The sequence below is a fragment of the Taeniopygia guttata genome, chromosome 1, assembly GCF_048771995.1.
Source record: "Taeniopygia guttata chromosome 1, bTaeGut7.mat, whole genome shotgun sequence".
Classification (NCBI taxonomy): domain Eukaryota; kingdom Metazoa; phylum Chordata; class Aves; order Passeriformes; family Estrildidae; genus Taeniopygia; species Taeniopygia guttata.
This window is the reverse complement of record NC_133024.1, coordinates 114,176,753-114,194,494: the sequence shown is the minus strand read 5'-3', so window position 1 is coordinate 114,194,494 and position 17,742 is coordinate 114,176,753. Positions and strand designations below refer to the sequence as shown.

The 17,742-nt window shown below is 47.7% G+C and overlaps 1 protein-coding gene across 2 annotated transcripts in view; it reads right to left on the bottom strand.

Moving 5' to 3' along the window:
• Positions 1-17,357, bottom strand: part of RUNX1 (RUNX family transcription factor 1) — a 190,608-nt gene extending 173,251 nt beyond the window's left edge. For both annotated transcript variants that reach the window (XM_030284489.4, XM_072936008.1), the window contains exons 1-2: positions 17,229-17,357; positions 16,927-17,040 (exon numbers count right to left, since the gene is read on the bottom strand). In XM_030284489.4, coding sequence (XP_030140349.1) covers positions 16,927-16,981 — 55 coding nt within the window. In that variant the 5' untranslated portion in view covers positions 16,982-17,040; positions 17,229-17,357. The remainder of the gene's footprint in view (positions 1-16,926; positions 17,041-17,228) is intronic.
• Between the last annotated feature and the right edge of the window lie 385 nt (positions 17,358-17,742).

Here is a 17,742-nt window from a genome sequence, read left to right as displayed (position 1 = left end):
CTGCCAGGTGGCTGCAAACTCCCGAAACCCCAAAACCCGCGACGGGTCCGCCCTTTTAATTCCATTTATCCGCCACCTCCTCCTTCCCCGCTGCCCAGCCCCACAGGAGGGGGCAAACCCGCGTTCCCTGCCAGCAGCAGAGCTCCTGGGCCTTCTGAGAAACCAAAATAACCGAAAAAAAAGCTCGTCAGAGCTGGGGGACAGGAAGGCACCGGGGGGAGCGGGGACGGAACTGCTGCAAGAGCAGCGCAGGGCCCTTATCAGCGCCAGGCAGGGGCTGCGGTTTGCTGCTCTCGCAACCCTCCTGCAACTGTCACTTGTTTTCCTACAAACAGGATGCCCCAAAGAGGCCGGCAGCTGGCCCAGGACTCCGGGCAGAGATGGGTTTGGGGTGCTTCGTGCCAGCTTGGAGCCTCTCGGGGGTTTTTCCCGGAGGAAAAGTGGGTGCAGGTGTGAGCGGAGCTCCTCGCTGCTGAGAAACTTCAAACTGCTCGTGGTGGTGGGGCTCGGTTGTGTGGCTGAGCTCTCATGTTGCTCCATTTTTATGATTCCACCTCGAATTTGTTGTTGAGGGAGGGGTTGTGCTGTGCTGAAACATCAAGGGAATGTCTTTGGTGCGTCCAGAAAAATTGAGGATGCCCCATCTTGGAATTGTCCCAGGCAATGGAGCATTGTCCAAGGAGCAGCCTTTGGGAGGGAGTGGCAGGGGGTAGGAATGAGTCCTGAAAAGTCTTAAAAGTCCCTTCCAACCCAAAACTTTTCATGAATCCATGCAGATTCCCATGATTTCTTTGCTGTGCAGTCCCTCTTCACTGGAGTGGGGCTGAATTAATGGAAATGCTACTAAAAAGCCAAAGGAGCGCCTGGAGGTGACCAAGGAAGGCCTGGAGGTGGCACTCGGAGCTCTGGGCTGGGGACAAGGTGGGCACAGGGCACAGCTGGGACTCCCTGGGCTGGGAGGGCTTTTCCAGCCCCAGGGATTTGGGGATTCTGGCGTTCTGTGCTCCCAGCCTGTGGATCCTGACACCATTTCCACCCCCCTGCCCCAAATTTCGCAGCTTGGGCTCCTCAAGGAACACGTTCTGTTCTCCAAGGTTTCACTTACAGAGAAACCTGCCTTGCAAACCAGCAAGGCACCAGCCTGGAAATTTACCCAGAAGGGAGATATGGGGAAAACAAACCAAACTCTGATAATTCCCTGGGCAAAGGTTATTTCCTGTGCCAGAGGTGGAGCCTTTTCCAACAGCAGCTTTGGCTTTGCACCCTGCAAGTGTTCCTGGAACTTCCCAGTGACAGAGAGAGCAGGGGAAAAAATAGCTCTGGTATTAATTTTTGTTTTTTTAATGAAGTTATACTTTTCAATTATTTTATGCAAAAAAAAAAAAAAAAAAAAAGAAAAAAAAAAATTTTAAATGCATGAATGAAGTCTTTGTGTGCCACAACAACCTCCTGCTCTGCTGGAGCCTGGGAGGATTTTAGGGAGTCTATCAAGAATATCCTGAGTTGGAAGGGACCCAGCTTGATGTCCAGAAACAGCTCTTAGCATTTTCAAGTTTTCCTGCTGCTCAAAAGTAACAGGAGAACACTTTTTCCCCTGGATTTTTTTGTGGTTTTCATTTGAACAGGACTGCAGCTGGAGAGGTGCAATATCAGAGCCCTGAAATAATGTGTGGTGCTCAGGAAATTTCTGATTAAAACATCAGCTTGATTCAATCTGAATTTTGAGGCAAACACGAGATCTTTTGGGAGATAATTGTAAAACTGAGGTTCTCAGAACTGCTGAACTTATGATCTGATTATTCCTCCCTAATTCTTCATCGATGAAGATGAGGAATACCTTATTCTCAGAGATATTTAAGCATTTCAGGATGGATTTGACTAACTTTGGATGTCACTGGGGCCAAACTGAGCTGCAAACTCCTCTCTCAGGCTGCTTTTGTGGAGGCAGAGCTTGTGTGATCTCTCCTCGCTGTCTCTGGCCCTCCCCCAGCTCTTGTGGCTTGTGGGCCAACTTTACTAAAGTTGATAGAGCAGAAGTGGGCTGAAGTTCCTTTGGCTTTCATGAACGTGGCTGAGAGGCTCTGTCAGAGCTCCCTCCCAGCTGAAAGGAGCCTGAGGGAGGTTTTAGATTCTTGGAGAAAGGAAAAACCTTCCAGCGGATTAAATCTGGGATTTTGAAGACTTCAGGCATGAAGCACATCCATGTCTGTAAGAAATCTGGGTCTGCCCAGGACAGCATCTCCTGGCTTTTTAATTGCACCAAACCAGACTTGCCTTGAATTCAGGTGATGCTTAAATGTGAAATTTTACCCTCCAAGGAGAAGACTTTTAGTGGCTTTGCACATTTTCAGTGAAAGCTTTTTGGAATTTCCCACTAAAGCTTAGCTAGAAAAAGGACAAATTCTCATGAAAGGCAAGAGATGTTTTTCACCACCTTGCACAGGTTGTGGGGAAGGCCCCCATTAACAACAGTTGGATTTCATGGAATTAATATCCATGGAGTAATTGGAGTAATCAACCCATCCGCAGCCCAAAGTGCTTCTCCAACATTCCCCTCAAAAAATTACCAGGTCAGGGAGTGATCCAGCCCTGGGGGCACCTCTGGGTGCTGTGCCCAGCCCTGGGGGCACCTCTGGGTGCTGTGTCCAGCTCTGGGGGCACCTCTGGGTGCTGTGCCCAGCTCTGGTTCCTCAGCACAGCAGGGCCAGGAGCTCCTGGAGCTGAGCAAGGGCCTGGAGCAGCTCTGGGCCCAGGAAAGGCTGAGGGAGCTGTGAAACCTCACGTTTAGCATTTCTATTTTCCATATTTTGTGCTGCTTTAGTGTGTGGGTCTGGGTTTCACATTATGGGATGGTGAGCTCTGTGCACAGAGCAGAGACAAAACAATTCCTGCTCCAGCTGGGCACCAAGGACAAATGATCCAAATCTCAGCCCAGGAGCACAAACAGCGTGGGCTGGAGAGAGAAAAACAAGCAGGGTGGGACTGCCTGGGCTAAAGCTGGAATGGGACAATGAACTCCAAGGTGCCAATGGAGCAGAACTGATCCCAGGGAGAGCCCCCGGGAGCGCTCGTGCATTTTGGGGCCATTTTGGGTCATTTGGGTGCAGCCCTGGCTGGGCTCTGGTGCTGCCCAAGGTGGATCCATGGAGGAGATCCTTTAATAAATCCCGAATTTATTCTGTAGCTCTGCCCAGCCTCTGCTCTAGGGCAGCTTCATAAGATATCAGCTGAGAGGGGTCTCAGTCCTGTGTGTCCCTGTGTGTCCCTGTGTGTCCCTGCCTGTCCCTGTGTGTCCCTGGCTGTCCCTGTGTGCAGGAGGTCAGAGCAGCCCCAGGCTCTGCTCCAGGCCCAGCAATTCCCTGCACAGGAGGCACAACTTCTGCCCTGCTCTAATCTTGACTGGAACCAACCCTTGGGCTCAACACCCTCTCCACTTTTTATCTCCCACATCGTAACTTGCATCAGAACTCTGACACAAGCTGCCTCTTGAGTTTCACATCTATTCAAGCAAAAAAGAAACAACGAAGAAACCAGCTCAGAAATAATTCTCCTTTTCCCCTGCCATTTTCTCCCTCCCACGCCCAGCACACGATGCCGCTTTCGAGTTCTGCGTTGCCAAAATTAATGTTGATGTCACTGCATTACCAAAATTAACAGGCCCGGGCTCATGCAGGAGACTTCTAGGAGAGCCTGGAAAAAGGAAATTAGGATCCCACAGGAACCTGCTCATCTGGTGGGATCTATGCAGAGTCCTGAACTTCAGATTTTGGGAAAAAATCAGGAATTTTGGAGGTGTACTCAGCACTTGTTGACTCAGGACTCTGGGTAAACTCAGAAATTAAAGAGGAGGAGTGCACAGCAGCTCCAGGAGAAGCCAATCCTTCCATCCCAGAGAATGTGTGGATTTCCCATCCCTGGAAGTATCCAAGGCCAGGCTGGATGGGACGTGGAGCAACCCGGGATAGTGGAAAACTCTGAGTGCAAAGTGATTGAAATGAGATGATTTTTAAGGTCCCTCCCAACCCAAACCAATCCACAACTCCATGATTTCTACAAAAGCTCCAGAAATCAGGATCAAAGGGAGGAATTCCAGGTGCCAGGCACAGAACCAGGATTTCTTTGGGCCACCTGCATCCATCCAATCCCAACCAAAGTGAGAAGACAGCAGTGAAGGAAAGGACAGTAATTTAACAGCCCAGTAGGATGGACAATGGAAGATTGACTTCAAACACTGAGCTTCCAAAAAAAAGAGAAATACCTGGAAAAATGCCATATAGTGGATTATTCTGGGAGCACAACCTGGGGGAGTTTTCTCTATTCTTTTATTTTAGCTCACAGGCAAAGGCAGCTCCTTTGAAACACCTGTGTCTCAAATATCAGCAGCTGGGCCTCAGATTTCCATCACCCAACCATTCCCTGGAATCCTGGCAGCTCCATCTGTTTGGGAATATTCTCCATTCAAGCTGGAAAATGCAGCCCCCGGTGGAAACAGAGGTCAGCAGAGGAAAAGTGGCTTTGCTACTCAAGGGTTAAATCATACACACCATGAAAAACTTCTTCCCCTTCCTGACTTTCTCACCTCTTTTCCTGCACTGAATTCTGGTAAAAAATATTTTAAATTGATTTTTTTTTCCCTAGGTAAATCTTTAATCCACTCAGTTATTTTATTTTTTGCCTTCATTTTTTGATAATTCAAAGCAGGTGGGTCGTCAGCTGCAGAAATGCAAACCCAGCAGCAAAATTTGCAACATTTCTAGCACGTTTCTAAGTCATTTGCTAGAAATGTTTGGGTGAATTGGTTGGTGGCAAATGTTGCAAAGAGCAGCATTTCCTCCAAACCTCAATCACGAGGTAGTTTGTTTTCTCACCGAAGAAAAAGAAGTGAGAGAAACTTTGCTGCAGGTAATGACATCCTAAAATAGGACAGCTCATGTTTTTCTGTAGGTTGTTTATTTAATTTCTCATTTGTCTTTGAACTGCAGTTTCAAATAAGAGAGGCCTTAATTTCTGGAGAAAAAGCAAACAAACCACAAAAAATACTAGAAAGTCCAGCAGTGCTTTAAAAAATTCAAGTTCTTCACCTTAACAAGTGAGGGACTTCAGCCAGAAAACAAGTTAAGGAACAGGAAGAAGATTTTCCTTTGAAATTAGTTGAAATCTGGTCACAAATTTCTGTTAAATAATAAAACCTCATTGTAGGAATTTGTATAAACCTGAAGTTCCAGAGGCTGAGCTCGTGTCCAGCCTGGTCCCACACCTGATCCCCTCAGACAATGGGATCTGGAGATCTCCTGCTCCCTCTGCCTGGAATGGGCTTTACCAGAGGCTGAAAAGGAGCTGAGCAGGTGAAAAACCTCCAACTGCTTCTGCTTAAAAAGTGCTTTTGATCTCCAGCTGGGGTGGTTTCATCAAAGCAGGAACTCCTCAAAGCCTCAAGAGCTGCCTTTGCCCTCTCCACGTGGGTCACGGATCTGCCCAAATCTTGGAGCTGTCACAGGAGGGAAGGGTTGGGAGGGGGCTGCCGTAAAAAAACAGGAAAAATGAGCCAAACCACCAGTGGGCAGCTGGAATTGGCACCTCTGGATCACACAGAGGTGTTTTTTATTCAGCACATCTGGAGAATGGGGAAAAACAGGGCAGGAAGGGCCAGGATTGACCTGATGGAGAGAACCCAGAGGAGGCTCCAGGATGAGCAGAGGGATGGAGCAGCTCTGCTGGGAGGAAAGGCTGGCACAGCTGGGATTGTTCCCCTGCACAGGAGAAGCTTTGGGCTGAGCTCAGGGTGGCCTTGCAGGGCCTGGAGGAGCCCCAGGAAAGCTGGAGAGAGACAATTTCCAGGGCATGGAGGGACAGCACACAGGGAATGGCTTCAAAGTGAAAAATTGCAGGTTTAGATCAGATATTAGGAAAAATTTCCTCCCTGTGAGGGTGGGCAGGCCCTGGCACAGCTGTGGCTGCCCCTGGATCCCTGGCAGTGCCCAAGGCCGGGTTGGACACTGGGGTTGGAGCAGCTGGGACAGTGGGAGGTGTCCCTGCCATGGCAGGGGTGGGATGGGATGAGTTTTAATGTCCTTTCCAACCCAAACCATTCCATAATTCCATGATTCTGCTCCAAAGCAAAAAGCAGCTGTTTGAAGAGGAACTGCTGGCCTGGGCCATCGGTGCCACACCTTTTTCTGCAGCACAAGAGTCATCCCAGGTCTCAGCCAAAGCCCAAAGCCATCAGCCAGGTCTTTCCAGTGGTTTCCCTGACTCTTGCATCAGCTTCCATGTACACAAAAGTCTGGGTTGCCTCAATTGCCCCAGTAAAATGTGATGCTTAATCATCTTTCCTTGCCTAGAAATCAGTTTAATGACACAAATTCACCCCACAGGCGTACCCTAAATCCCTCTTCATGTTGCTAATGTTTTGTTATCCGAAATGGGATTTGTAAAACCATTGAATAACCTCAGTGGAAGGGACCCACAGGGATCCCCCAGTGCCACCCCTGCCCTGCTCAGACCCCCACCAACCCCACCCTGGGCATCCCTGGCAGCGCTGCCCAAAGGCTCCTGCAGCTCTGGCAGCCTCGGGGCCGTGCCCATTCCCTGGGGAATTGGTGACAAAAATGACTATTTCCATTGCAATCCATATTTGAAGAAAAGAAAACCACCCTAGCATTAAAAGTCCTGATTGTTATTCCAAAATCTCAACGATTCATCACTTTTAAACCCCAAAAGTTTATCCTGTCTCTGGTTTTTAACCTTGGAAAGTCATTCACATTTCATTTCCAGGCACTCTGAACATGAAACCCTGTTTCATTTAGAAAATTAAATCATTTTCTCCAGTAAGGGACAGCCAGAAGAAGCTCATGTTCCTATAAGAGACCTGACTCTTGGTTTCAGTGTGCAAAGTTTTTTTTTTATGCTTGGTGTGAAAAATGTGTGGGTGTTCAGCCCAGTCCATTCTCACTTTTACAGGTTTGATAAAGAGAAAACGCTGCAGACTGAGGGCTCCTTTTCCTCTCACAGGTGGCCCAAAGGATGGAAAAAGTTGTAACTAAATTTCTTGCAAAGGGTTTGGAGCAATGAAACCACCACATTATGCAGCAAGTGATTCACCAACACTCACAAATACAGACTCAGAAAGGTTTGGGTTGGAAGGACCTTAAAGATCATCTTGTTCCACCCCCTCAATGGGCAGGGACACCTTCCACTGTTCCAGGTGGATCCAAGCACTGTCCAAGCTGCCCTTGGACACCTCCAGGGATCCAGGGGCAGCCACACCTTCTCTAGGAATTTCATTCTAAGGATTTCTCCCTAATATTTAATCTAAACCTCTCTCTTTTGGTTGAAAATTTTGTTGGTGGAGTCTGAACTTGAGTGCATCTTCCAGATATGAATTCTATTCCATCTCTGACTCATACAAACCCCGGAGCTCATTTACATGGAGGGCCTGAAAACCAGAAGTGTTTTACAGAAGTCTGATATTATCTGGTAACTGAATTCTGAAATGCAAAGCCCTTCCCGTGAGGTGGGTGGAGCTCCACTCTCAGATCCAGGGTCCCTCTGGGTGATGTGAATCCCAAATCATCCAGGTGAGAAGGGACCTCCAGGATCACCCAGGATCACCCAGCCCCACCAGCATCACCCAAACCCTGTCCCCAAGGCCACATCCAGACTCCTCTGGGACAATTCCAGTGACTCCAAAGCTCCCTGGGAGCCCATCCCAAGGCCTGACCACTCTGTGAGGGACAGAAATGTTCCAAAGCTCTACAGAAACCCCAACAGCGACTCTCAGATGTTCCTGTCTCACAGAGATCCAGGGGACAGCCAGGAAAAGATCCACCAAAGGAATCTGGGTGACCATTTTTTGTTCACTTTCACAAGAGCTGTTTTAAAAAACCTGAGCCTCCCCTGGTGCCATCTGAGGCCATTTCCTCTCCTCCTTTCCCTGCCCCTCCTGGCAGGAGCTGTGCAGAGCAAGGAGGGACCCCTGAGCCTCCTTTTCTCCAGGCTGAGCACCAGAGAGCTTTGACTTGTCCCACCTGCCTAAAGGTGGAGTTTAGGAAGTGCTGGATCTTCTCAGAATCCCAGAATCAAGGCTGGGAAAACCCTCCAGGACCACCCAGTGCCACCCCAGTCCCACCAGCATCACCCAAACCCTGTCCCCAAGGCCACATCCAGACTCCTCTGGGACAATTCCAGTGACTCCAAACCTCCCTGGGAGCCCATCTCAAGGTCTGGCCACTCTGCCAGGGAAATTTTCTTTCCCAATCTCCAACCTGAGCCTCCCCTGGTGCCAATTGAGACCATTTCCTCTCCTCCTTTCACTTCAACCTTCCCTCACTGCCCCTCCTGCAATGAGCTCCCCCTGAGCCTCCTTTTCTCCAGGTTGAACACCCCCAGCTCACCCAGCTGCCCCTCCCAGGATGTGTTTTCCAGACCCTTTTCCCATCTCTGGACACTCTCAATGTCCTTTTGAACGTGAGGGGAGCCCCATCTAGCCACCCCTGGCAGATGTCAGGATGAGCTGTGGTGCTGAGTGAGGGCAGGAGATGAACCCTGGGGCTGTCACTACTGATTTTAGACAGCCAGGACAGATTTAAGGTAGTACTGCTTTACAACCATTCCTGCAGCCACACTTCCCCTTTCTCTGGGGGAAGAAAATGCGTCCTGGAGCCAATTCTTAGGATAAAATCCTGGATCCCCCCCAGATAGGAACAAAGTGGCCATCAACTGGTCAGTCTGGAGAAAAGGAGGCTCAGGGGGGACCTCATTGCTCTGCAGAACTCCTGACAGGAGAGGGGGGTGATGTGGGAGCTGGGAATTCTCTGGGAAGGTTCAGACTCAGGAGGAGTCTGGATGTGGGTCATGGTTTGGGATGAAGCTGGTGCTGCTGATGGTGGGAGTGGGTGATCATGAGGGTCTCTTCCCACTCTCATAACTCCAGGATTCTGTGGATCTCTGAGCCCAGGTCTGGCTGTCACAGCACAGATGGATGCCATAAAACCACCTGAAAAATGAACTTCTGAGAGCTGCAGGCGGTGCTGGGCCCTTTGAAGGTCCCAGACATTTGTCACAAAGGACACACACACTCAGTCCCACGTTGTGTTTCACCCTGAACCTGCCAGGGGTTTCCCAAACTCTCCTTTCCCTTTTAAACACCACAAAAAGCCACTGGAAGGGCTGGCTCAGATCTTCTGAGCTGCTGATTTGATGAGGGTGGCAGGGCTTGCCCTAAATACAGCAGCTTGAAATATTTATAGCAAACCTCATAAAACCTGACGGTTTTCAGGTTTCCTTCCAGTGCTTTCTCAGAAAGACTTGCAAGACATAATAAACCTTTCAACCTGCAGACAAAACCCAACCTAAATGCAGCTTCTGGGCTTTCAAAATCACAGCTTCAGTGTGAAAGCAGATGACAGAAAACATCCTGCGAGGCAAAATATTCACGAGGCAAAAGAAAAAAACCCCAAGCCCATCTTGGACTGCTTGGGGGTTCACTGGAATCAGAAACTCAAAACAAAAACTGCAGGTTGGAAAAGGAAATTCCCAGATTGATCAAAGCCAGAGAAAGTGTTCTCTCAGATCTTCACATGGTGAAACTGCCCCAGTTTGACAGAGTTTCACTCACAGCAGAAGTGGAGAATCCTCCAGACAACATCAAGGATGAATTGGAAACTCAATTTCCAGTTGAGCTGCCCTCACTCTCTCCTTCCCTGCTTCACACTCAGCCCCTCTATGCCCTTTTCTTTCTCCTATTTCAATATTTTGGATAAATCTTTATAGAAAGTTTGATGTTTTGGAGTAAAATTAGTGCTACTGGACTAAACCAATTAGTTTTATTAATGAATTTAAATTGGTTGTACAGCAAGGCTTTGGCTGGGTTCCCAGTAAAAAATAACTCATTTATTTTGGAGATGACATTGGGAATCTGCATAACTCCTACTCTTTGCATTGGCAGGAGTGGCATGCCTTGATTTCAGCACTCCTGAGGATATTCTGGTGTGTGCACAGGCCTCACCAATTGTCCTGGGTGGGAAATGCAGGATGTGGCTGGGGTTGTGCTCTGTCCCCATCTGTCAGAGGTGGGGCAGTTCTCTGCTGTTCACTGGGCAGTTTTTTCTTTATCTCTCCAGGAGATCTCTTCTGTTAATTATTAATTATTAATTATATTCCATTCATGGCCAGTGAGTGTTCCTGCATGGCTGAGAAAATTCCATCATCCCATGGGAAGATGCTCTGCCAAGGGGAGGAGCCAAACATTCCTACCTGGATACAATCTGACCTGGGAACAGCACAGCAGCCTTTGCCCACTGCATTCCCAGAGGAGCAGCTTTCTTCCCACTGCATTCCCAGAGGAGCAGCTTTCCTCCCACTGCATTCCCAGAGGAGCAGCTTTCTTCCCCACTGCATCCCCAGAGGAGCAGCTTCCTTCCCACTGCATTCCCAGAGGAGCAGCTTTCTTCCCCCTGCATTCCCAGAGGAGCCCAGGCCCATCTCCCCCAGCCCTGGAGCTCCAGAGGAAAACTCCCCCCTTGTGCAGGATCCTGCTCCAGCAGAAGCACAGCTGGCACTGCAGGAGGGCTGAGCCACCCTGGGATGGGACTGCTGCCACCTCCCTGACCCACAGGGGGTCAGGGCCTGTTCTGACCCTGGCAGTGTTTGTTTTGTACTATTATTATTATTATTATTATTATTATTATTATTATTATTATTATTAATGTTTTTTATTTTTGTTTTTTATTAATATTCTAATAAAGAACTCTTATTCTGCTCCCATATCTTTCCCTGAGAGCCTCCTTAATTTCAAAATCATAATCATTTGCATTTTTTTCATTTCAAGAGAGGCTCCTGCCTCCCTTCACAAACACCTGCCTTTTTCACAGCTCCCTTTGTGGGAGCTCAGATGCTTCAAGCACCAGCACTGCTGCCATCCCCACTGCTGCCACCCCTCACAGCTCCTCGGTGCCTTCCAGGGAGGAGATCTCACTGCACCATTTGGGCAGCTGACTCAAGTTTATCCAAATATTACCCAGCCTCCCCAGAGCAGAAAAAAAGGAGAGAGATGTTTTCTTGTCCTCTCAGCCCAGTGAGTCACCGTGGCCTGTCTCCCTCCATGGCCAATCCCAGATGTCCTGGAGGAAGCCACAAATCATCTGGCAGATGACAGAGCTGCTTCCAGGGGATCTTTCTTCCCCAGCTTTAACAGGGTTTGCTTTGTGCTCTGAAATAGGGCAGGGACAGGCAAAGGAAGAACTTAACCCTTCCAAAGTTTTTGGTTGTTTGTTTGTTTTTTTTTTTTCCCTCAACCTGGCTGGTATTTATTAAGAAATTGTTGATGCTCTTAAAGGGCTTTTCTAACCTAAAGAGTTCCATGCTACTCTGTGTGTATGGACTAATCCAGGAGTTTTTAGGATTCTGATCAAGCCATGGATTCAGCAGGGTTTTATGGCAAGGAACCTCCCCTGGTACAATTTAATGCCCACTCTGCCTTTCAGCCTTATTCTCCATCCTCATTCCTGCCTGGCCCTCTGGGATTGCCTTTGGATGTGCAGCAGAAACCTCTGGAACCCAGCAGGTTCCATTTGCACATGGCAGGATGTCAAAATCAGACATTTCTCCTGGTTTTGGGATAACCTACAGAGAAATCTGCTTTTTCCTTAGGATTGCTCCTCCTTGGCTGTTCAAATCCAATTTCTAAATCAAACAGCAGCAATTTCCTTGCCACTCTTCTTTAGGTACAGATTCTCCCCTTTTAAACAACAGCATGATTGTGATGCTCCTTCTTTATTCTGAAGTCAAATTTCAAAAATTACTTTCATAAACTTGCCACTACCCCTGGCATCCCTGTGCGTTTCGAGATAAGCATCCTGTTATTTTGGGATCAAGCCTCAGCAGTCAAACTAAATCTTATTTATCTTCTGGTCACAAAAAAAAAAAAAAAAAAAAAAAGCAAAAAAAAAAAAAGCAAAAAGAAGTTTATTTTCTGTTTTTACTTCATCCCCTGGCAGCGTGGGGGGGAGACACTTTCATTTTCCACCAGAGAGCCACCTCAGAGCTGGAGCTGGTCCCTCATGGTAAAACACCCAACAATCTCTAATTAATGGCCGAGTGATAAAGGGCAAAGGCAAAACAATCTGAGGGATGTGCAGGCCAGACAGATCCGAAATCCTTTTCAGACTCAGCACAACACATCCCTGGGCTGAGCGTGGCTGCTCAAACGCTCAGTGAAATATTTTGGCGCAGGGTAAAATCTCTTGATCTCACCAGAGCAGCATGTTCAGCTCTGTCAGACTTTTTACTTCCTGCGTTCAGGCCTCGCAATGTTTCTCAAGGCTTTTAAGTGAAAAAAAAGAGCTCAGGCTGTGTAAATCAGACATTGTGCAAGGTTTTTCTACTTGTAAGCCAAGGTTTTTATGAGCTTTAGTTCAATTTCCTATTCACAAGCTGCAGTCAGTGGTTTATAATGCTGACATGGATTAACTCTTTGGTACGGGGCAGGCAGCCTGAAAAAGGCCTGGAAAATTCTCTCTTCACAGTGACAAGGGAATTTATGCTGCTGGAAAAAGAGAATCCCAGACTGGTTTGGGTTGGGAGGGACTTTAAAGATCATCCCATTCCACCCCTGCCATGGCAGGGATGCCTCCCTCTGTCCCAGGGTGTCCCAGCCTGGCCTTGGGCACTGCCAGGGATGAGGAATCCACAATTCTGGAGGTGATGGCAGCGAGCCCCTGATCACTTCAGCCTTCACCCCCACCCAGCACCAGGGACTTGAGGACTTTTCCAACGGGAATCCCACCACGAGGAAAGCCAGAGCCACTACTTTCCAGTGAGAAGCAGAGTGCTCAGGGACGGGTGTCCCTGAATCCCAGCAGGGACAACCTTCAGAGCAGGAAGAGCTTCTCCATTAAATCATCTCAAGACCTCCAGGATCACACAGCCCCACCAGCATCACCCAAACCCTGTCCCCAAGGCCACATCCAGACAACTCTGGGACAATTCCAGTGACTCCAAAGCTCCCTGGGCAGCTCATCCCAAGGCCTGACCACTCTGCCAGGGAAATTTTCTTTCCCAATCTCCAACCTGAGCCTCCTCTGGTGCCATTTGAGGCCATTTCCTCTCATTTTTTCCCTGCTCCTCCTGGCAGGAGCTGTGCAGAGCAGTGAGGTCCCCCCTAAGCCTCCTTTTCTCCAGGCTGAGCCCCCCCCATTTCAGCTGCTCCTCCATGGATTTGTTTTCCAGCCTCTTCCCAGCATCGTTGCCCTTCCTTGGACTCACCACACTTTTATTTTCCATTTACAAGGCAAGAATCCCTTAATGCCTGGATGCTCCTTGGTACTGTAGGACTCAGAGGAAATCACCCACAGTGTATTTTTCTATTTTATCATGTTCTAAAATTTGTGCTTGTGTTCACTCCCAGTTGATAACAAACCATCCAAACGTCACACCACAGCCATGATTAGTTAATAAAAAAATACCACACAGGCAAAACCAGGAGAAAACTTCTTTGCCTATTGGAAAAATCCGACCTTGCAGCAAAAATGAAGGAAAAGTGCCCTCCTGGAAAAGATTACACTTGGTGCTATTTTGAGCTGCCTAATAAGATTAGTTCTGTTTTCTTTCATAGGTGAAAATTATCAGGAATTTTTAAATCGTTAAAATGTAATAACCTTGAGAAATGGCGAAATTAGAAATGACAAAATTAGAAATTGCAAAGTTAGAAATCGCAAAGTTAGAAATGGCAGAATTAGAAATTTTAAAATTAGAAATTATTAAATTAGAAATTATAAAAACTAGGAGGGTGTGTGACGCAATGATTTTGTCCTCCTTTAAAGCCTATAGGGTCACTCCTTACCACAAACCCCGCCAACAGGACCCGTTTTGATGCCCCATCCCAAGAGGTCACCTCGGGATGTGTTTGGAATTCTGAGGTTCCAGCCTGCTCCTCATTCCCCCGGTGAGGAGCTGGTGTGGTGTGATAGAAAAAGGGCCACATCCTTTGTGGTGTACCACACCCTGTGGATATGTAGCTTCCCCATTCCCCTCCTTTTTTCCCAATTTTCACCTAGCACCCAGCTCCAAAAGAATGATAGATTTCCTTCTCACAGAGCTGCCTGGCCTGATAAAGGGTAATCCACGGAGAAAACAAATTTTTTTTTTCCCTTTCCTTCACTATTTTGGTTGAAGGAGAAAGCGCAATAAATTTTGGCGGGAAAAGCAGAAAAGAGGCACTTTGGGGACGTTTCTTTGCAAAGCCTGTTGAGAAATAGGGTGAGAACAATCCACCCTAGGGATGATTATTTTTGTTGCTCCTGAGCCCAAACGTTCCTTTTGCTGAGGCCAGGATTTTGAAACTGCCTGGAGTTCGTTTGAGTGGAGAAAGGAACAAAAAGGGAACTGCTGGAAAACCGTTCCACGTTCACACACACACACGAACACACACACGATGTTCTTTTGCAATGATGAAACATTTGTTTTACAATTCAACTGAAGTGTTTGACCCGAGGTTTTCTGCAGGAAAAAACCTCTTTACACAAGGTTCTGCAGGATCTTGTGCCTGGCCTGTCAAAACTGAATAGAAAATTTTATATAAATATAAAAACCAGGAATGATTTGAGGTGGAAGGGACCTTACAGATGATCCCATTCCACCCCCTGCTGTGGGCAGGGTCACCTCCCACTATCCCAGGTCACTCCAAGCCCAGTCCAGCCTGGCCCAGAACATTCCAGGTGTTCCTAAAATACACAGATGACTTCCAGCCTAACGCTGCTTGTAGCCCATTCCCCAAAGAAAATGAAATACTGGTGCTGGAGCAACATTAATGCCAAAAACGAGGACAAAAATAAACCCCATTCTGGGGGGTTGAGCTAAATCTCTTGCTGGATTAAGCAGCTTTAGGAAACTCCTCCTTTTCTGGACAAGTCATCCCTTGGTTTTCAACCAGCTGCTCTGAAATTTTTTGGGTCCCTGCCAAGCACACGACCCCTGCTCTCCATCCCGCCCCGTGGCCTGGCACAAGCACAGCCCCACGAGGTTCACTCTGTTCTTTATCACCCGCACAGAATTTCCTCAAGAACCCTTCCTGTGCTACAGATTAAACGCCGAGCAGTTGCTGAGCTAAAAAAAAAAAAAAAAATTAAATTAAGAAAATAAATAAATAAAAGGCTGACGAATTGCAGGAAGATCCTGCTTGTTATTTTAGCAGTATTGCTTCCTTTCCCTGCTCGGCGTGCTGAGCAATGTCAGCACTTGGGCACCTCTTGCTCACCCTTCAGCATCTCCCCCACCCAGGCACGAAGGCACTGGTGACTCACAGGGAAAAAGATGGAGAAAAACTTCGGCTATGAGGAGAAGGGGGAGGAAAAAATAGATTTGAACAGCAGAGCTGGGTAGGATTTGGGCAGGCTGTGACCCTCAGGAGCTGCTGCCAGTGGTGACACAGCAGCTGGGAGCAGCTCTTCCGCATTCCCCGTTATTAATGGGAATAAAGTCCTGACTCACGGCAGCCAGGCTGGGCTGGGAGCAGCTCTCAAGTGCTGCTCCCTTTTTGGAGCCCTGGCTGCTGAGAATTTGGGACTTTCTGTGCTGCCAGCACTGACCCCCAGGAGAACACTGCACTGACCTGCGGCCGTGGAGAAGCTTTCAAAATTCAATAATAAAACTGAGATTACAGGTGTGGGGTTTGAATGGAAGTGTGTGATATCACAGGGTGGGAAACTCAGAATTTAAAAGTCTTACAATATAGGAATAGATATAAAATAAGATAGAAGTTTTAAAACAGAAGCTAGTCTTTCTTCTTTACCTTCTTCATGAGTTTGAGTAGTATTGTATAATTAGATAAAAAAGTCCCCATTACAAGACATAAATAGTTGGTTACCGAGTCAAAAGTAAAAATAATATTAGTGTCATTTCTTAAACAGTTTATCCTTAAAAATCCTTTTAGAAAGAGAGATACATCTCCACTTTTAACTTACTTAAGTACTACAAAACTCAAACCCTGTGAGACTATGATATAGATAAAAACTAATAAACATCTGAGTTCAAACGAGAAATACCGTCTCACACATTTAATCCCAAACTTAACAAAAAAAAAAAAAAGAAAAAAAATCCATTAGTCCCTGGCCAAGCCTGGGCTGGGACAGGCTCCGTGTCCTTGTCACCCACGTGGGCACAGCCCCACCACAGGACAGGGGAAAAGTTCATCTCCAGGAGTTCTTTGGGAAGGTAATTCCCGGCAAGCTGAGAAGTTTCCCGTGCCAGCGCCTGGCTGAGCTGTGTGAATAAGCCATGACTAAAGCATCAGCTCCTCGGGGGGTGGTGAGAACACGACAAGAACGTTCCAACCTCTTGGTCACTGGTGACAAAACGCAGATTGCTGCCTCAAGTTCCCCCCGGAGCCCCTCCAGGGCTGCAGCTGCTGCTTCAGCCATCAGAGCATCCTCAGAGCTCCAAGTCCATCCCCACCGCTCCTTTCCCATGTGAGTCACAGCAAAATTTAAGCAGGTTCCTAAGCTTTTATCTGAGCCTTCAACCCAGCCTAAATCCTGCTCTGCTGGCTGGGTTTGCTGCTCCCTCCCTGCACTCCCATTTGTGGTAGCAGCTGCTCAGAAAGTCCCCGAGAAAGAACCCAAAAGGAGCTGGTGCTGCCACTTTTGTACTTGCAGCAAATCCCAGGAGTTTTCCAAGCCCCCTGGGATTTAGGAAGTGCAAATCCACGAGCACGCAATGGTTGTTTGAACAGCTTAAATGAAACCTTGTTGTAATCTCTTCAACTGATAAGCAAGGAGATGATATTTCTGCGAGCTCAGATATCAACTCAAAGACAGCTGAAGTGGAAAAAACCCCATGTGCTGCAAGGAGGCACCCAGATCCTCTCCAAACATGCATTTTCTGAAACAGGGAAAGCAAAACACCCATTTAGAAATTCTGAATGGCACTTACCTCTCAAGAAGTGCTGGTAAGAAGGAAGTGACTCAAATATGCTGTTTGAAGCCATTGTTTCCTCTCTAAAACTCACTCTCTCTTCGCTGGGAGGCAATTTAGGGTTTCTTCCACCTTGGGGAGTGCAAAGTGAAGATTGGTCATTGCCACCACCCTCCTCCCAGCCATCCCTCTCGGCTCCATCCCGGCGCCTCGGGAGCGGATCCTGAGCTACTTTTGCTCAGAGAACTCTGAAAATATTTCTTAAAAAGAAGGAGGGGGGAAAAAAAACCAGCGGCTTGGTTGTGGTTGATGATGCTTACCAGCCTCCGAAACCCTGTGGTTTGCAGGCACAACGATTCGCCCTCCCTGCTGACCAATATCCCGGACCCGCTCTTGGGTGACTGCCTCCGTACCCAACTTGTGGTTCTGTGGTTGTTTATGAGGCCCAAAGAAGTGTTTCACACAACCCAAATTACAAATTTAACTGTTCCCCTTTCCAGGACCTGCCTCCATTGGTCCTTTTCTATCACATGACTGGGGTGATGTCGACTTTCTGCCTTTTTCTTTTTTTTGGGGAAGGGTTTTTTTTTTTTTTTTTAACTTGCTGAAGTCATGCCCTCCCCACTCCACCTGCCCTCCCCGGGGCTCCAGGAAAGGATGGAGTTGCTGAGGGAGGGAAAAACTGGTGATTCACCAGCCCCAGTGCTCCAAAAGGTCTTTGATGAGTTCATTCAACTCCTCTTGTTTGGTTGTTGGAGGTTTTTTTGGAGCTCCTGCTTATTTTGATAGCGACTTCATTGCTGCTTATTCCATAGGAATTCAAACCTGGGTTTG